Source organism: Tyto alba, unplaced genomic scaffold (genome assembly GCF_018691265.1).
Source record: "Tyto alba isolate M040663 unplaced genomic scaffold, T.alba_DEE_v4.0 Super-Scaffold_24, whole genome shotgun sequence".
Taxonomy (NCBI): domain Eukaryota; kingdom Metazoa; phylum Chordata; class Aves; order Strigiformes; family Tytonidae; genus Tyto; species Tyto alba.
Window position 1 is genome coordinate 594,987 of NW_024881298.1, and position 16,905 is coordinate 611,891.

General features: G+C 52.0%; 1 protein-coding gene across 1 annotated transcript; it reads right to left on the bottom strand.

Moving 5' to 3' along the window:
- Nucleotides 1-15,042: 15,042 nt before the first annotated feature.
- Nucleotides 15,043-15,813, bottom strand: LOC116963002 (olfactory receptor 14C36-like). Its single transcript, XM_042797193.1, has one exon. It carries the CDS (start codon nucleotides 15,811-15,813, stop codon nucleotides 15,043-15,045), a length of 771 nt encoding a protein of 256 aa, XP_042653127.1.
- Nucleotides 15,814-16,905: the final 1,092 nt, after the last annotated feature.

Genomic DNA, 16,905 nt, shown 5'->3' on the forward strand with positions numbered 1-16,905 from the left:
GTGCTCCTGCGCACAGACAGGACATGGGGAGTTGGAGAGTCCTTGAAATCTCATAGTGCTATCAGCATTCTTCTCATGCCACCCCCATACTGAATCCAACACAGCATTATTCTGGTTACCAAAAAGGGACACGATCTCTATTCCAGACCGAACCAGGACACAGAAGGCCCAAGAATCACAGCCGGGTTGAGGTTGGAAGACACCTCTGGAGGTCATCTGGGCCATCACCCCTGCTCAAGCAGGGCCAGACAGAGCTGTGTCCTGGGCAGTGGACCATGTCCATCGCTGTAGCCCCCCTCCAAACCAGACTGACCCCATAGGCCTCAGGAGGTGCCACGGACACCATCCAGCTAGCATGGCCCAAGGCGATGGACCACATCCATCACCGTAGCCTCTCTCCCACCAAACTGACCCCGTAGGCCTTAGGGCCCAGCAGAGCTGGGAGGAAAAGGTGGGCTGAGCACCAGGAGAAGAGGGACAACAAAGCAGCACCGGTGGGGAAAACAAAGCCAGCCACACCATTAAAAAATACTTAGACTCTTTCTGTCATTTTCATGTCTTTATTTGCTGGGAAAACTAGGGTTTTGAGTCCTGAGCTGAGTCTTCTGGTCCCTGGGGTGTCAGCAAGTGGCCCAGCTGCTGGCCCAGCCCTTCTTTCACCAGCTTCTGGATCCTTCTTCTTCCAGCATCACTGGCAGGGTGGTGGCTTCTTGGCAGCAGAGTCCTTGGAGCTGCTAGCCTTCCTCTTTAGAGATCTCCGTGGCCTCCAATGTGAGCAGCCCCTTGGCCGTCTGGAGCAGAGGCACCTGCCACAGCCTCCCCCGGCTCCTTGTGCAGCTCCTCTTGCTCCCCTGGGATGGGAGAGGGGATGGAGAGGGGGCAGCCAGTACCCTCTGGAAGAGCAGCGACCGAGGTGCCCAGGAATTCCTCTGCATCTGCTGTGGCAGTGCTGCTGGAGGGAGCTGGTCTGGGCACAGGAGACCCTCTTCGGGAGGCAGCTGGGCTGGTGCTGGTGATGGGGCTGAGCTCCTGGCTCCCTCCAGAGGCAGCAGGAGTGGTGCCAGCCACAGGGCTGAGCTCCTGGCCTTCTTGGGAGGCAGCAGGACTGGTTCCGGCCATGGGGCTGAGCTCCTGGCCCCCTTTAGAGGCAGCCGGGCTGGTGCCAGTCACGGGGCTGAACTCCTGATCCTCTTGGGAGGCAGCCAGACTGATGCTGGCCACAGGGTTGACCTCCTGACCCCCTCGGGAGGCAGCAGGAGTAGTGCTGGCCAAAGGGATGATCTTCTGACCCTCTTGAGAGACACCCCAGCTGGTGTTGGTCATGGGGCAGTTCTCCTCTCTAACTTGGAAGCCAGATGACCTGGTTATGGCTGCAAGCTTGTACTGCCATCTCTCTTGGTAGGAAGGCCAGCTGGTGCTGGCCATGGGATTCTGGTCCCTTCCCCCTTGGAAGGTACCACAGCTGGTGTGGGCCACGGGTCTCTGATCCCTTCCCCCTTGGGAGACACCCCAGCTGGTGCTAGCCATGGGTCTCTGCTCCTGTCCCCCTTGGGAGACACCCCAGCTGGTGCTGGCCATGGGACTCCAATCCCTTCCTCCTTGGGAGACACCCCAGCTGGTGCTGGCCATGGGACTCCAATCCCTTCCCCCTTGGGAGACACCGCAGATGGTGTTAGCCAGGCGTCTCTGCTCCTGTCCTCCTCGGGAGACACCCTAGCTGGTGTTGGCCATGGGTCTCTGCTCCTGTCACCCTCGAGGGGCACCCCAGCTGGTGCTGGCCAAAGCGCTGCACTCCTGTCATCTCATGGTGACTGTGGAGCTGAGCAGACCCCCTCAGCTCTGCTCCAGCCTCCTGGCAGCACGGGAGTCCCCACGGAGCAGGAGGTGCTGGGCCGCCCTCCCACATTGGTCTATGGTGAACTCAATGAGTCCTTGCACAAACACTGTTGCATGGCTTTCAAGGTCAGTCTGCAGCATCTCGACCAGGGACTCTTCATGCAGACCCAAGATGGGCAGGGCACTCAGGACCATGTGTTCCAGCATGAGCCCCTGAGAAGGCTCTAACCCAGAGATATGCCCCGGCTCCTGACACAGCCAGGGCCGCAGGATCTGGACTACGTCTGGGTGCTCACTGAAAAGGAACCACCAGGTGTAGGGCTGAAGGCCGCCCATGAACGCTGGCTCCGGATTCCATGGGTGGTGTACCCTGGGTGCTGTTGGTGCCAGCAGTCTGTAAGGTGCCTCATCTTAAGCCCTGGCCAGCAATGCCACAGGTGGTTGTCGTCTCATGGGGAACTCTTCAAATCTGTCCCCCTGCAGCGAGTGCCGGATGGAAGTCACCCTCCTCTTGCAGAGGGGGCACTCAGGCTGGATCTCTGCCCACCGCCGGATGCAGCTGAAACAGAAGCGGTGGAGGCACGGCATGGCATAGGCTGCGTTGTGCCAGGGGTTACGGCACAGCGGGCAGCGGTGTGCCGAGGCTGTGGCCATGCTCAGCACGCGCTGCGCTGGGCTGGGGAGAACTGGTGGGGATGGACGACTCCTCCTTCTCTCCGACGCTGCAGCGGTGGGTGTCCCGCTAGAAGAGGAAGAGAGGCCACGGTCACTGGCTGCCCGGGGAGCAGTGGGAGAGAAGCCCAGGTCCCTCAAGAAGGAAACCCGCCCAGCTCCCCAGGGGGAAGTTTCCTTGCACAGCTCACCTCTGCCACGGCGAGCTCACCTCCTGGGTGCCCCGACTGCCTGAACCGGGCAGGACTGGGGAAAAACCTGCAGTGGCTCTGGGGATGGGCGCTGAGAGCTGCAGCCACCAGTTCCCAGGGCACAAACCCAGCACCGAGACAAAGGCTTGTTTCATACTCCAAGCCTCGCGAAAACGCTCAGCTGGAGCGAAGGCATGAGCCGGCTGGGGGAGGCTGGGTGCCCGAATATAATCAGCGAGGGCTGCGGTGTCACAGAGCACGTGCTGGGGGATGACACAGTGCGTGGCTGGGGGATGTCACCACGGGTTGTCCTTGGCCACCGGTGCTTGTCTCAGCAGCCCTGCGGCCCCGGCACACGCCTCGGGGCTTACCACAACACCACTGCCCTCTCTGTCCCCCACATCTTCTGTTGGGTGCTGGGCATCGGTGCTTCAAGCCAGCCCCTGAGGCCTTGGCCAGGGCTTCCCGGGGCCCCGTCAGGTCAGCTCTCAGCTGAAGGAGCTCCAGACAGGAAAGGTGAATGCTGGAGCTACAGCTTACAATTGACTGTACCACATGGAACGATTTCAGTACTGAAACAGGGCATCCAACAGTATCTCCTAGATGTAAGTGACTGGTAAAATGCCACCTTACGGCAGGAAAGTTTCCACCTCCCCATCTTTAATACATGCTGGGGCAGGTATCAGCTGGATTTGGGCAGGCAGTGTGGTGACTTGAGCAGCCTCTGGAGCTGCAGCAGCATGGGCTGCCTCAGCGACAAACTGGCAGAAACAAGGAGAACAGGAGGCAAGACTTTAGTCAGGTGCTTCTTCGGCCTCGTGCACCAAGTGTGGCAGAAGCCACAGTGCAGATGAGAAACACCACATGTTTGGGTTGACGTCTAAGCTATAGTGGCACTATTCTGATGTATGAATGAAGAGGCATTAACCAGATGGTTTCTCAAGAAAACATTAACTAGATAATTCCCTCGCGAATGAATGAGAGAAAAACAGGATAAGCCCACCATCGTCCTTGAAGGAATTACTGAGCCACCAAGATAAAGGAGCTGCAAGTTAGCAACAAACCACATCCAACAAGGCCTGAAGGACGACATGTGCGTAACTACAGAACTGAGTCTGCGCAAAAGCAAGGGTCAACTAGCGAACACAGGGAAGAAGACTACGAGCCTTTATCAGAAGACCCTTGCCCATGACCACCAAGAGACATTGCGCAGGCGCGATGGGGAGGGACTTGGGGCGGGGGATATGTTAATGATGTCTTGGAATTAATTTTAATATTCCCTCCCTATTCCTGGAATTACAATGCATATGTATTAGGACTGATGAATATGTAACTCTGGCATCATAAAAGGGGGCTGCTTTTGGCTCCGGGCACACACGCTGTGGAGGAGCGATCCCCCGTGCATGCAGCGCTGAATAAACATACCTACTGTATAACCTCACTGGTTGTAAAGTCATCCTTCTGCACGTCAATTCAAGTTAGAGTTCGATAGACTGCATTACAATTTTCTAAGGAGGACCACTAAACATTGGATCTGTTATGTAAGCCTGATACTCAGCATAAACAGTGCAGGCCTTGCTAATGACTGTACCCTTCAAGGGAAGGAAAAAGATTGATAAGAGGGGAACATCCTGCCCCAGAAGGTGCCAGAGGCTGGGTGCCACCTTCTGCCCAAGAAGCAGAAACTGAGGGAAGGGTAATGGCAGCAGGAGTGAGACTGTGACCACTGACTCAATTCAAGACCAAAATGACTTGCAGCCCCCATGCCTGTAACAAGCACATGTGCTAATCTACATAGCAAGTGAGGCTAATCTAAATATATCTAATCAATGAGGGACAAAGTGCCGGTCTCAGTCCAGCTGGGATCAGGGCAACGCATCAAATAATGACAAACTCTCTTCTGTTTGTGAAGGGGGAGCATTGCCAAGAGCTAACGTTGCCATCCTGTATGCAAGCCCCCAGTTTATTACCAAGTGTTTACATCTTTCATTTCTGTTTTTCCCATCCTACTGACCTTCAGATCTATCCTGTTTACTGACCACTTGCTCATCACACACTCCACAGCTGCTGTTCTGACCTGTAGCTCCTCACGCTCACAACAGGGTGTTCCACACTCTTGCTTCATGTACCCACAACCATCCTTCTAGTCTGAAGGTCACTTTACAACTTTGCTAACCACCAATTCTTTGTTCCCACACCTACCCCATGCTCCCTTCTCTCTTTGATGTCACTCACAATGCTGCTCCTCAACAATCAGCTTCCTCCAGCAGAAATAACATCACAACCTACACACCAGCCACTGTCCCCTTTGCCTTCCCCTTCCTCCTGACTGCCCCCAACCTCTCATCTCCCTGACCTTTCCCTCCAAAACTTCACAATCCCTGCTCTCCTTCTATCTGCTAGAAAACATGAGCTAGGCTTAGGAGAGAGGTTGAAGATGAGGGGTGTTGAGGGAAAGGATTAGGGAGGTAGGTAGGGCTTAGATTTCAGGCATCTGGTGAGGGTTTCAGCTTCAGTGATCAGGGCAGGGCTAAGGATGAGAGCTCACCTTTCAGGGTTAGGTGTTAGGGTATAGGCAAAGGTTTAGGGGGAGCTGGGCAGTGCCAGGCCTGAGGGGCAAGGATGTGGCACTCTGCGTGTATTTGTCCTCAGAGTGACCGGGGGAAAAACTCAGCTGCTGATGACCAAAGGCATCACCATTCAAATGGGCTGGGAATTAGCACTGAGCCCCTTGGTAGGGCACATCCAAGGGGCTACACGACACAGGATGTCTCTGTCTCCTTTCTTTGTCACCCTGAAGTCACTTGCCTCTGTTCTTCTGCTCTAATCAGCCCCCAGAGAGGCTTCACGTCAATCTCCTGAGGGAGCTTCCTCACCCAAACCCCTCAGCACGCCCCACTAAACCCCAAAGACTCTTTATTCCTCCCATAGCTCTCCAGACTCAGTAACATTCCCCTGGGAGCTTGTTAGAGTGCAGCAACTATAATCAGTTTATTCTTGCATTTTAATTTCTGTCCGGTTGCAGGGGGGCTTTTAGAACAGCCTGTCTTCGAGGATGGGTTTTGCTTAATACAATGATATTAACAACCACATGGTGTAACACAAGTTTATTTCTTTCTCGGTTATACCTCAGAAATGCTTTGAACATTGACAAATGATTTTTCAGTTGACTGTAAAATGTTGCCCATAACACCCCAACTTCATTTGCTAGAGGTGGGCATGGGCTAAGGAGGCACAGGAAGATGGGCAGGGAGATCACTAGAGGCATGAGTTGTTGACAAGGCTCTGGGATAGAAATCTGGCCAAGAAGGTGAAAAAGTTGATTTAAACTGCCAAACTCTCTCTTTAGCCAACTTGCTAATTGTGTGTATGTTTATAATTTCCTATCTATTTGTCTAGCATATTTCTTTTATGGTCATCACTTGAGAAAGGTAGACCTTAGTGGAGGCTTGGACTTGGCATACAGTTGAGGACTTTATTGTTTTTTTGTTGTTGTTTTTTTTTTTTTTTGTTTTTTTTTTTTTTTAATAATTTGTATCATGTTTTACTTCTCTTTCTTCAAATTAATAAGAGTCCTGTGACTATTTACAGTCAAGTCTCAGGGTAAATCAGGTGGGAATTGGTGCAAAGGAGCTGTAACATTCAGCTGTGAACATCAGTGTGGAAGTCTGATGTAGAAGAATGTAAGTCCCAGGCAGCCCCTGAGGGAAATGGTGGGGCTGGGGAGGTAGGGAGGAAAGTTGCCCATACAGTGGGGGACCATGAGGAGACCACTGCTGTTACATTTCCTGTTCTCCTTAGAAGACCCTCTGAATTGGAGAAAGCTTCTATCACTTCTGTAAAATTACAAGAGGATTAAAAACCCCTTCAAAATTAAAAAAAAAAAAAAAAGTTTTTTTATGAAGTTGTCATTAAAATCTTCCACTTTAATTAGACTCCTGAAGCCTCTCCAATTAGCTGTACAAGCCTGGAAGTCCTGAAATAAATGATGAAAGACATGTGGCTCCTTTGGGTTTTCTGCACTTTGATAAACCCTGTGGTGTATTTGGTGCTTGAAACTCAGATAGTGAGAGGAGCTGAACCAGCCTCTGAAGGGGTTACAGTCAGAAGCAAAAGCCAAAGTGTCTTGGAGTGTTAATTGGCCCCTCTGAGGCCCATTACAGACCAGGTGTCCCCATGGATTAGTCAGAGAAGAAAATTGTAGGCTGTGAGTACAGGTAGGCAAAGGCACTGTGCAAGGGGAGCTGATGCTGAGTAAAACTTGATATATTTTATCATGCCAAGTGGTCAGCACTAAGGAGGGGGATCCCGTCCCTCACACTGGCTCAGGGCTCTTCCTGGGGCACTGTGGGGTGGGGTGGACAATGCTGAGTGGAGGACAGTGGTACCACAGCTCCCAGCCTCCCTGGGGGGCTGCAAAGAAGGCACGAGGCCCCAGTTCCATGAAATTATCATGTCGTCTTCCAGGCCTTGGTAGCAGAGACAACTGCCATAGCCAAGGGGACAGAGACCCCCAGGCTGTGGACACCCAACCTATGGCATCTCCCTGCCTTTCCTGAGATCTCTCCTTCCTCCCTGCCTGTTCCTTGGAACACGAAGCATTGCACTGATCCAGGCTCTGTCTGACCTCTGGCACCACAGCACTACCCTTCAAGGGACACTTCTTTCTCCTCTTGTCCAGTCTAAACCTCCCAAGCTGCACTTTGCGATGCTTTTCCCTTCACAGGTGGTTTCCCACTACAAAGAAAAGGTCCAAAATCTCTGAAAACACCCAAAACTCCTAATTTCAAGCTACTCTTTTACTCCCGCACTGACCTTCCACACCATCAGGACAAGGAAGCCCAGGTCCGTCAGCCACTCCACACACTCCATGTGCTTCATGCCCTCTAAACCCACCTTTGCAGACATCCTCTGGGCACTCTCCCGTTCCTTCCTGCTCCTCAGAATGGAAATTCGCCCCAGAATGTTACAGGTGTGGCCACACCAGTGCTGAGTAGAGGGGAATGATAACCCCCCCTGTCTCGATGGTCATGCTACAATGCAGCTCCGTATGCAGGAGCTGGCTCTATTCATGGTGAGCCTTTACCAGCGGCACATATGGCATCACTCACAGTGCCCAGGGCCTTCTCCTCAGACTCACTCCTCTGCTGGTCCCATCCCACTTTGCCCCTTCTCCTTGTACAACTTGAGGTTCCTGCTGGCCAAAGCCCCAAGTATCTCAAGGTCCCTGTGCACTGAAGCTCCAGCACATCAACATTTAAGGCATGTGTGCGGATGGTTCCCCTGAGAAGACAATAACTTGAGTGGATGTATGCAGTATGGGTAAGAAAAAGAAATGCTCATTTAATGGAAGTGATGATGAAGGTGGAAAGCACCACTGTAACGATGAGCTAGCTCATCCTCAGTCACACTGAACTTCACAGGAAGACAATGAGCAGTGAGGTTGACCTAAATCTATGTGCTTCAGAAGGTCAGCACCACACCTTATTGGGCAACAATAAGGTCAAGTTCAGGGATAGGAGTGACAAAAATCAGCTTTTGCTGCTTTCTAAGATTTGCAGCAAGCTCCTGACAGCAGGCAGCGGAGGCACAGATGCAGAAGTCACCCCGACAAGAATGTTGTGCACGCTGAAAAGTCTTTTTTGTTGAAGGCAGACAGTGACGAGGGCTGAGCAGTTTGTCACAACAGGCAGAGCACAGCCTGACATTTCTGATCCTAGTTCACGTGACTGCAAAGAACAACAGGAAGAAATTTGATGCTTGCAAACAGCCTGGTTCATGAGCATGAACCACGGCATCTGGTCACAGAGGCCAAATGATCCAACCAGCTGGTGTGCATGTCAGATGCAGAGGGGCCCATAAGAACTTGCCTATTTGACAAAAAGGTTTGCAAGGAGCCAGGCTTACCAAGAAAGGCAATCTGCAAAGTCCTGATTTCAGCTGGGATAGAGTTAATTTTCTTCCTAGCAGCTGGTACAGTGCTGTGCTTTGGGTTTAGGATGAGAACAATGTTGAGAACACAGGGATGTTTTAGTTGTTGCTGAGCAGGGCTTATCCTAAGTCAAGGGTTGTTCAGTTTCCCATGCTGCCAGTGAGGGGGTGCACAAGAATCTGAGAGGGAGCATGGCCAGGACAGCTGACCCGAACTAGCCAGAGTGCTATTTGATACCACAGGACATCAGGCCCTGTATAAAAACAAGAGGGAGGAAGGTGGTGGGTTGGCTGTGAGATGTGGATCACTGCTTGGGGGGACCAGCTGGGCATGGGTCAGTGGGTACGGAGCAATTGCACTGGGAACCCCTTGTCTTCTTTGGTTTTATTCCTCTCTCTTTTTGTTATCTTCCTTTTCATTACAATTATTTCAATTATTTCTATTATTATTACTAATATTATAATTATTACTACATCTTGTTTCAATTTTTAAAGTCTTCTTATCTCAACCCATGAATATTTTTTGCTGTTTTTATTTTTTTTCTGATTCTCCTCCACATCCCACCAGGGGAGATGAGAGGATAGTGAGTGAGCAGCTGCATGGTGCTTAGCTGTCAGCTGGGGGTAAACCACAGTATTCCTTTTTGGTGCCCCAAATGTCATCTGATGGTGTGACCAGAGCCCTGAGTAGTACAGCTGGGAGTGGCAGTTGGTCCTGACACCAATCACCACTGTGCAGTACAGGACCTGCCGCAGGTGAGTTTGGGGTCTGGATGGTGCCATTTGTTGTCCTGAGACAATAGTGAAGACTCTGGTTGTGTCCCAAATAAAGAGGAGCCCAAGCACCCCTCAGGTCATTCTGGATATCCAGAGAAGTGGGGAGTGGGAGCAATGGGCAGGCCTGAAGCGTGTCATCAAATCTTAGAGGTGTTTCTTTCCCAAGGTGGAGATGGTGTGGGTACAAGGAGAGTGGCCTGATCCTCCCGTGCCAGGCAGAGCATCCAGCCCAGGGGTGCAGACGTCTGGAGGAGGCTCAGACCAGAGGTGTCTATAGGAGATCCTCCTGCCAGCACTGAATTTGGGAGATGCTTTGGCAGGGCTTCCTAAGGACTGATACAAAGGAGACAATTCCGTTTCATCTTCAAGGCCAAACCTGTTGAAACATAAAAACCATATGGGCTTTAATGGATGAAGTTGAGCAACCATGGCAGGAGGCCAGCACACTTTCTTGTGCACCCTTGCCACTGCTGTTGCCTGTGCCTGAGCCTTCCCACTTGCCTTTGCTGCAGCCAGATTTTCACTGGAATTCCAAGGAAATCCCAGCACTCTTACTCTCAAGCTGGCATCCACCCCAAGCCCATACAGCCTGGCCAACCACCAAGGCACCAGCCACCCAGTGCCCCTGTGTGCAGCCCAGGGCATGGCTCACACCCCCCCTTTCCTTGTTGGTGCCCTTGCTCCCAACACTGCTGGGCTGTCCTCAGATGCCACCTTCTTGCCACCAGCCTGCCTGTGGGACGGGGTGGAGATGCACAGAGGGCTGAAGGGGCTCAGGCTGCCCTGGGGGAGCACAGAGACCTTGTCTGTGTGTTCAGGAATGGAGCTAGGAAAGGCAGAGCTCAACTGGTGCTCAAACTGGCAAGGGATGCAGAAGGTAGCAAATGCGACTTCAGTGTTGGCAGCCAGAGCAAGGCCAAAAAAAAAAAAAGAAAAGCAGGCCCAAAACTCAGTGAAGGAGTGGGCCTAGTGACCAAGAGCATGTGGAGAGACTTTCAGCAAGCTGGTTGGCCATACATGCCTCCGTGGGTCCTCTATGGGGTGAGTTTCAGCCAAGGGTGCTGAGGGTGCGGGCCAAGGTCAGTGTGTGGCTGCTTCTGTCACCCTGGAAAGACCATGGCAGTCAGGGAGGTTCCTGATGCCTTGGAAAAGGCAAACATGCCACCCATCTTCATGAAGAGCAAAAAGGAAGATGTAGGAGCTACAGGTTGCTCAGGCTTACGTCTGTCCCTGGGAAAGTGATGGAGCAAATCCTCCTGGAAGCCATTTCCAAGCACCTGAAGGACAAGAAGGGATTTGGAACTGCCAGTAAAAACTGAACAAGGGCAAATTGTGCCTGACCAACCTGAATACCGTTTACAATGAGATGATGGGCCCTTTGGATGAGGAGAGAGGTGGATGTAGTAGCCCTCAGTGAAAAGGGCTGCCTGGGATCCGCACAAAGTTGAAGACAAATGCTAGTGTTCATCCTGCCACTGCACTGGGACAACTCCACAGAAGAGGCCAGGCTGGGGACAGCAGCTCTGCAGAAAAGGACCTGGGAGTCTGGGTGGACAACAAGTGGGACAGGAGGGAGCAGTGTGCCCTTGGGAAGAGGCAGGCCAACCTCATCAAGGTCTGGATTAGCAAAATCACAGCCATCAGGGAAAGGGAAGTGTCTCTTCTCCTTTATTCATGGACCCCAGTAGGATTGCTGTGTCCAGTGTGGGTCTCCCCAGCACAAGAAAGACCTTGACAGGCTGTGAATAGTCCAGCAGAGGCTCAAAAGATGGTTAGCGCCTGGAGCACATTGAGTACTAGGAGAGGATAAGTGGGCTGTTTGGTTTGGAGGGTTGGGTTTTTTGGAGAAATCCCTCAGAGCCAAACAGCGGAGCAAGGGCTCAGGGGAGATGGTGGGATCTCGGTCAATACAGATGTTCCAAACTCACGGGGACAAGGCCCGGTGCACTTGACCTAGCACAAGTTGTCTGAGTATGGGCTTGGAGACCAACTTAGGCAGGAGCTATGGCACATCAGGTCTGAGGGTCAGTATGAGGCTGTTTTCTTCTTTGGTCATAACGGTGGTGGAGTTGGGTATCAGAGTTGTGCCTGTATGCACCCCCACTGCACTGAAGGCATTAGAGCCTGATAAATTTTTCCTTTAAAAAAATTTTCCTTCTACCTGTGAGTGCTTGTGCAACCCTCTCAGCTTCCATCCAGCAGAAATAGCTTCAGGCCGCCATGGTTGCCCTTTGTACCAAGAAGAATCCTGGTGTGAGGACATGTTGAAGGGCTCACCCATGCCCCCAGCACAGTGTGAGCTCTTCTGCAGGAGTCATTCCTAGGCTGGCACTCATGCCATGGGCTGAGGACTATCACAGCCCATCTCCAAGGCCAAGCCTTGCCAGGACCGTGCAGGCAGGCCAAGGTGACCAGCTCCAAGCAGAGACACACCCTGTGGGAGCCCACACGGCTCACAGAAGGGCACCCACAGAAACCTCATCGCCCAGCACAGAGGGGCTGTGGCAGTGCCGATGGGTGGCAGTGGGCAGAGCAGGGAGGACCTCCTCAGCTGGACTGGCCAAGTCCTGCTGCCCCACATGGCCCCACAGCCCCATGGTGCAGGCACTGCATGGACCAGGGTGGTTGTTCAGGGTGGGGAAATGTCTGCCCAGCACAGACCCCGTGGCAGCCGCCCATGGTTCTTCCTCCAGCAGTGGCAGCCTCTCACCACCACCCGACCCTAGGAGAGTCCTACGTAGGGTTTTGCAGGCAGTTATGTGTAAGGAACTGAAGGAGTAAATTCCTCAAGCATTCATTGACACAGAAAAATTTGACAAGCTTTGGCTATTGTAGTCAGTCTAAGGAACGCCGCCCAAGGAAGCACAGAGTGTATCGAAGGGTGCACGGCTCCACTCCCTCATGGTTGTATTGCCAAATTCCTCAGATAAGCCTCAATGCAGGGAAACAAACTGAGTGAAACCATATGTTCAGGTTAAAGGACTAATAAGAGAGAGAAAGAACCAGCACCAGAAGGACTTAAGCAAAAACTGAGGAAAAAATCAAGGGAGTTGGGGTGAGCACAACCACTGACTCAATTGACAAGAGGATAGGTGCACCCGATCCCCCTTCCATGCACACACAGAACCCATGCTCCATCTTTTCCTCATCTCTCATGGAAATGAGTTGGAGGAGAACCTGCCTCTCCTTATCTAGTATGAACATCAGCAGAGAAAATGAACTTAAAAGGCAACAGAAAACTTTGCTGGGGGTGCACCTACCGCTCAAGATTACCAGACCTGAGACAATGCTGGAACTTGGGGTGGTGATCCGCATACTTCGACTCTCTTTCTCTCTCTCCCTTTTCCTTTTCTTCCTTTCTTTTCTTCCTTACAGGTTTATTAATAAGAGGCCACATTGCTTGCTATCCTTTTCCAAGTTTCAGTCGTTTCTACTGCAAGTAAAACATTTTAACCAGTCATTTGGTGTCATTTCACTCTAATTTAACCCAAGGGGACCACAGAACCTTTATGATTCCCTGCATTCCCAGTCAGGCTCATAACAACCTTGGAAAGGCTCATTGCCAGTACAATATTCATTTTTGGCTATCTGGCCTCTGCCTTCAAATGCACGCTATGAGAGAAGCACACCTGTGGAGCACCTCATCTGCACAGTCAGAAGGGGTTCTGTAAGCATCAGCAATGTTGCCCTTGAGAAGAAGGCATTTCTCAACTGCCAGAAGGCACAGAGCACATTTAGGGAATATTAATACACTCAGAAACACACACCTCCGTGGTTCACCTCGCTGAACTTCCTTCACCATTCTTTTAAGCAATGAACACAGAGAAATGTTCTTCCTCCTAGGGATCTTACTAGGAGAGAGTGGAAAAGAAGGACCTTGGCCTTCCATGGTGTCGGAGAAGAGCAGAATGCACCTCATTCAAAAGAGGGAAGCAGCAATATGTTTTATTGAGGTAAAGTAATAAATTGACAGAGTTCCATAAGTGCGATGGAACTGAACAAAGTTTTGACAGGGGCTTGATAAGGTTCAGTAAGATTGATGGTGAGGTTCACCCTACTGATTACTGCATGGAGGAAAACCACAAGGGAAAATAGAGTTAGAATTGAGTTAGAATGTTTCACATAGAGACCAGAGATGCAAGGAGAGAGGAGGACACTGCCACTGTGTCACACTCCAAGGGGCCCCCATAACAAATCCTGTCACGTGTAAAGAGGGGTCCAGCCCAGTGAGCCAGGCTGGGAGGCCCCCACATCCCAGACCAGCCATGCAGGGTTACTGGGGCCAAGTCTGGGCTTTGAACTGTGCAGGAAGGCACAGTCCATGTGGGCTACAAAAATGGAAAACCAGGGCAAAATGCCAACTTTGGAAGGCCATGTGTGTTGGAACAAAGAGGAAAAGACCCAAAGGGGATCCCCAGGAAGAACCACATGAAGGAGGAGAAACAGACAATGGGGCTGTGAAATGCAAACTGCTTTTTGAGGTGTGACACCAAAAATTCAGGTGGTGGGGGGGACATCCAATTCCCCATGCTTGTGAGGGATCTCACAGCTACCTGTAAGACCATTGTGGCGGGCAGGTCAGTGCTACATGTTTTGCCTTGTCCTTTGGCTGACAACCTGATCAAAAAGCTCTGTCTGACTGAGCCAGGGGAGAGGTCAGGAGTGGGCTGGGACGTGGGCACTCACCCCACAGCCCCAACCATTCTGAAAGGCACAGCAGCCCCAGGGAGCATCCCAGAGAGGGACAGCAGCCTCCCCAGTGTCCCCACTACTTGAGCTGGTCGGAAGGGTGTGAGGAAACAGAGGCCAGGCACTCTCTGTCTGTCCTGCATTCATGCTGCAAGTGACCCTCAGCCCTGGCTGCCTTTGTTCCCCTTCTGCCTCCCCACCAGCCCTGCTGCCCAGGACAGCAGGAGACCCCCTGCCCTGGGGCTCCTCGAGCAGCTTCCACATTTCTCCAGTCTCCTTTCCCCATGCCTGTTGCATTTTCACTGGCTCACACGGAACTGCAGGGTCATGGCTTGTGGGTGTCTGGATTAATGCTTTACTCTGGATCAGTTTCACCTTTGAGGGGTGTCTCATCTTCTGATTGTCCATTCACTGCCCACCCCAGGGCACACAGAGAATGTCCTTTCTTACCTGACCCCACCAGAATCCTTTCCACAGGGAACAGTATATGCCATCAGCCTTGCTATACATGTGGCTACCTAAGAGGTAATGGAGAGCTCCTGCAGCATCTACACAGCCCCTGAACACCAGGAATAGTCTTTAAAAGCACCACTTGCTGTCCAGTAGATCTCAGAGTTGCCACAATTTTATCACCTCTAGTACAGGGAGAAAAGATTGAGTAAAGACATTTTTAAAATTCCAATTCTTTGTGCTTATTCTTGGCAGCAGCTTTTTTAGGACAGCCCAGCCTTCAGGCACTGCATGCAGGAGACCCTTTTTATTGCTGAGATGCTATCATGTCGTCCGGATTTGGTAGAGTGTTCAAGGCGTTTGTGAAAGGGTCAGACACAACAGATGAAGCCTCTAGAGAAGTGGAATGAAGCCAAGCAGTTACCTCTTACGACAATTATATCAGAAGTCTGACCTAATCCAAGATGCATGTAATCCGCAGAGAAGGTGAGGCAGGTTACTGCTGGTGGAACAAGGTCCGTTGGATCAATTCCTTCACTGCATCCTTGAGCTCCCTGTTCCTCATGCTGTAGATGAAGGGGTTCAAAGTTGGAGGTACCACTGAGTACAGAACAGCCACCACCAGATCCAGGGATGGGGACGAGATGGAGGGGGGCTTCAGGTAGGCAAAAAATGAAGTGCTGATGAACAGGGAGACCACGGCCAGGTGAGGGAGGCACGTGGAGAAGGCTTTGTGCTGTCCCTGCTCAGAGGGGATCCTCAGCACGGCCCTGAAGATCTGCACATAGGACAGCACAATGAAAACAAAACAAGCAAAGACTACAAATACACTAGCCACAAGAAACCCAACTTCCCTGAGATAGCCTGGATCTGAGCAGGAGAGCTTGAGGATCCGGGGAATTTCACAGAAGAACTGGTCCACCACATTGCCGTGGCAGAGTGGTAGAGAAAATGTGTTGGCTGTCTGCAGCAGAGCGTTGAGAAACCCACTAGCCCAGGCAGCTGCTGCCATGTGGACACAAGCTCTGTTGCCCAGGAGGGTCCCGTAGTGCAGGGGTTGGCAGATGGCAACGTAGCGGTCATAGGCCATGATGGTGAGAAGAGCACACTCTCCTCCAAGGAAAAATGCAAAGAAAAAGACCTGGGCAGCACAGCCTTGGTAGGATATAGCCCTGGTATCCTGGAAGGAATTGGCCATGGAATTGGGGAGAGCGGTGGAGATGGAGCCCAGGTCAAGGAGGGAGAGGTTGAGGAGGAAGAAGTACATGGGGGTGTGGAGGTGGTGGTCGCAGGCGATGGCTGTGATGATGAGGCCGTTGCCCAGGAGGGCAGCCAGGTAGATGCCCAGGAAGAGCCAGAAGTGCAGGAGCTGCAGCTCCTGTCTGTCTGCAAATGCCAGGAGGAGGAACTGGGTGATGGAGCTGCTGTTGGACATGGTCTCCCTATGAACCCAGGGGCCTGTACCAGAAGGAAAAGACAGTGACAAGTGAGGACAGACTTCTCTGTGAAAAACCAAAGACATGTCTCACACATTTGTGACTCCACCTCAGACTCCATCCCTTTCTCTTGCTTGGCAGGAACTTTGTGCAGCTCCCTGGCTGTTGCTCCGGTTTGTGCTGGCTGGGGGTGCTGTGAAGAGCAGGGCCCGTGGGCTCCCAGATGTGTTGGACATGCTCTAGGCCAGGCTCTGCCTGGGATCTGGGGGCACGTAAGGACCAGGTCTGATAGATTTTCTCAGGTGAATTCCCTCTCATCATCAAAGGGCTTGACAGCATCTCCACTCCCCATCCCAAGCAAACCTGACTGCATCAGGCTTTTTTTTGTGTTGTTTATTTCATAAAGTTATTCCTTTCAACCACACCAACCCACTCCAGCCCCATCTCCTCTGGGGACTCTTCTGTGAAATCAGAAATGCTGAGCATCTCTGCTGCGCTCAGGCTGAGCAGCCACAAGTCCTGGGAGGCAAAAGGATTTGCTGTGGCTTAGCGCAGGGGCAGGCGAGCTGGTCTGTCCGTTTGTCTTGTTCCCGACTGCCCTGTGTCTGCCCCTTGAAATGGAGGGGGATTGCACTCCTGAGGTACCTGGAGAAGCAATCAGACCCCTCTGAGAGCAGAGGGATCCACTGCAGATCACTAAGTATTTCACCCTGCCACCAGGCACCTTCACAAGGTCTCAGCACCCCACTCCTTGCCAAGGACACAGAGTTCATTTTCCCAACCAATCACCCTTTCCCTGCTTGCAGCATTATCGGTGCTTCTCCTTTGGGTTTTACACAGAAATGATGGAGGAGAGATTTGCCATCTGCAGGGCAGCTCCCAGCTTGGGAGGACACCCCAAGGAGTCACCAAGTGTCCTCATG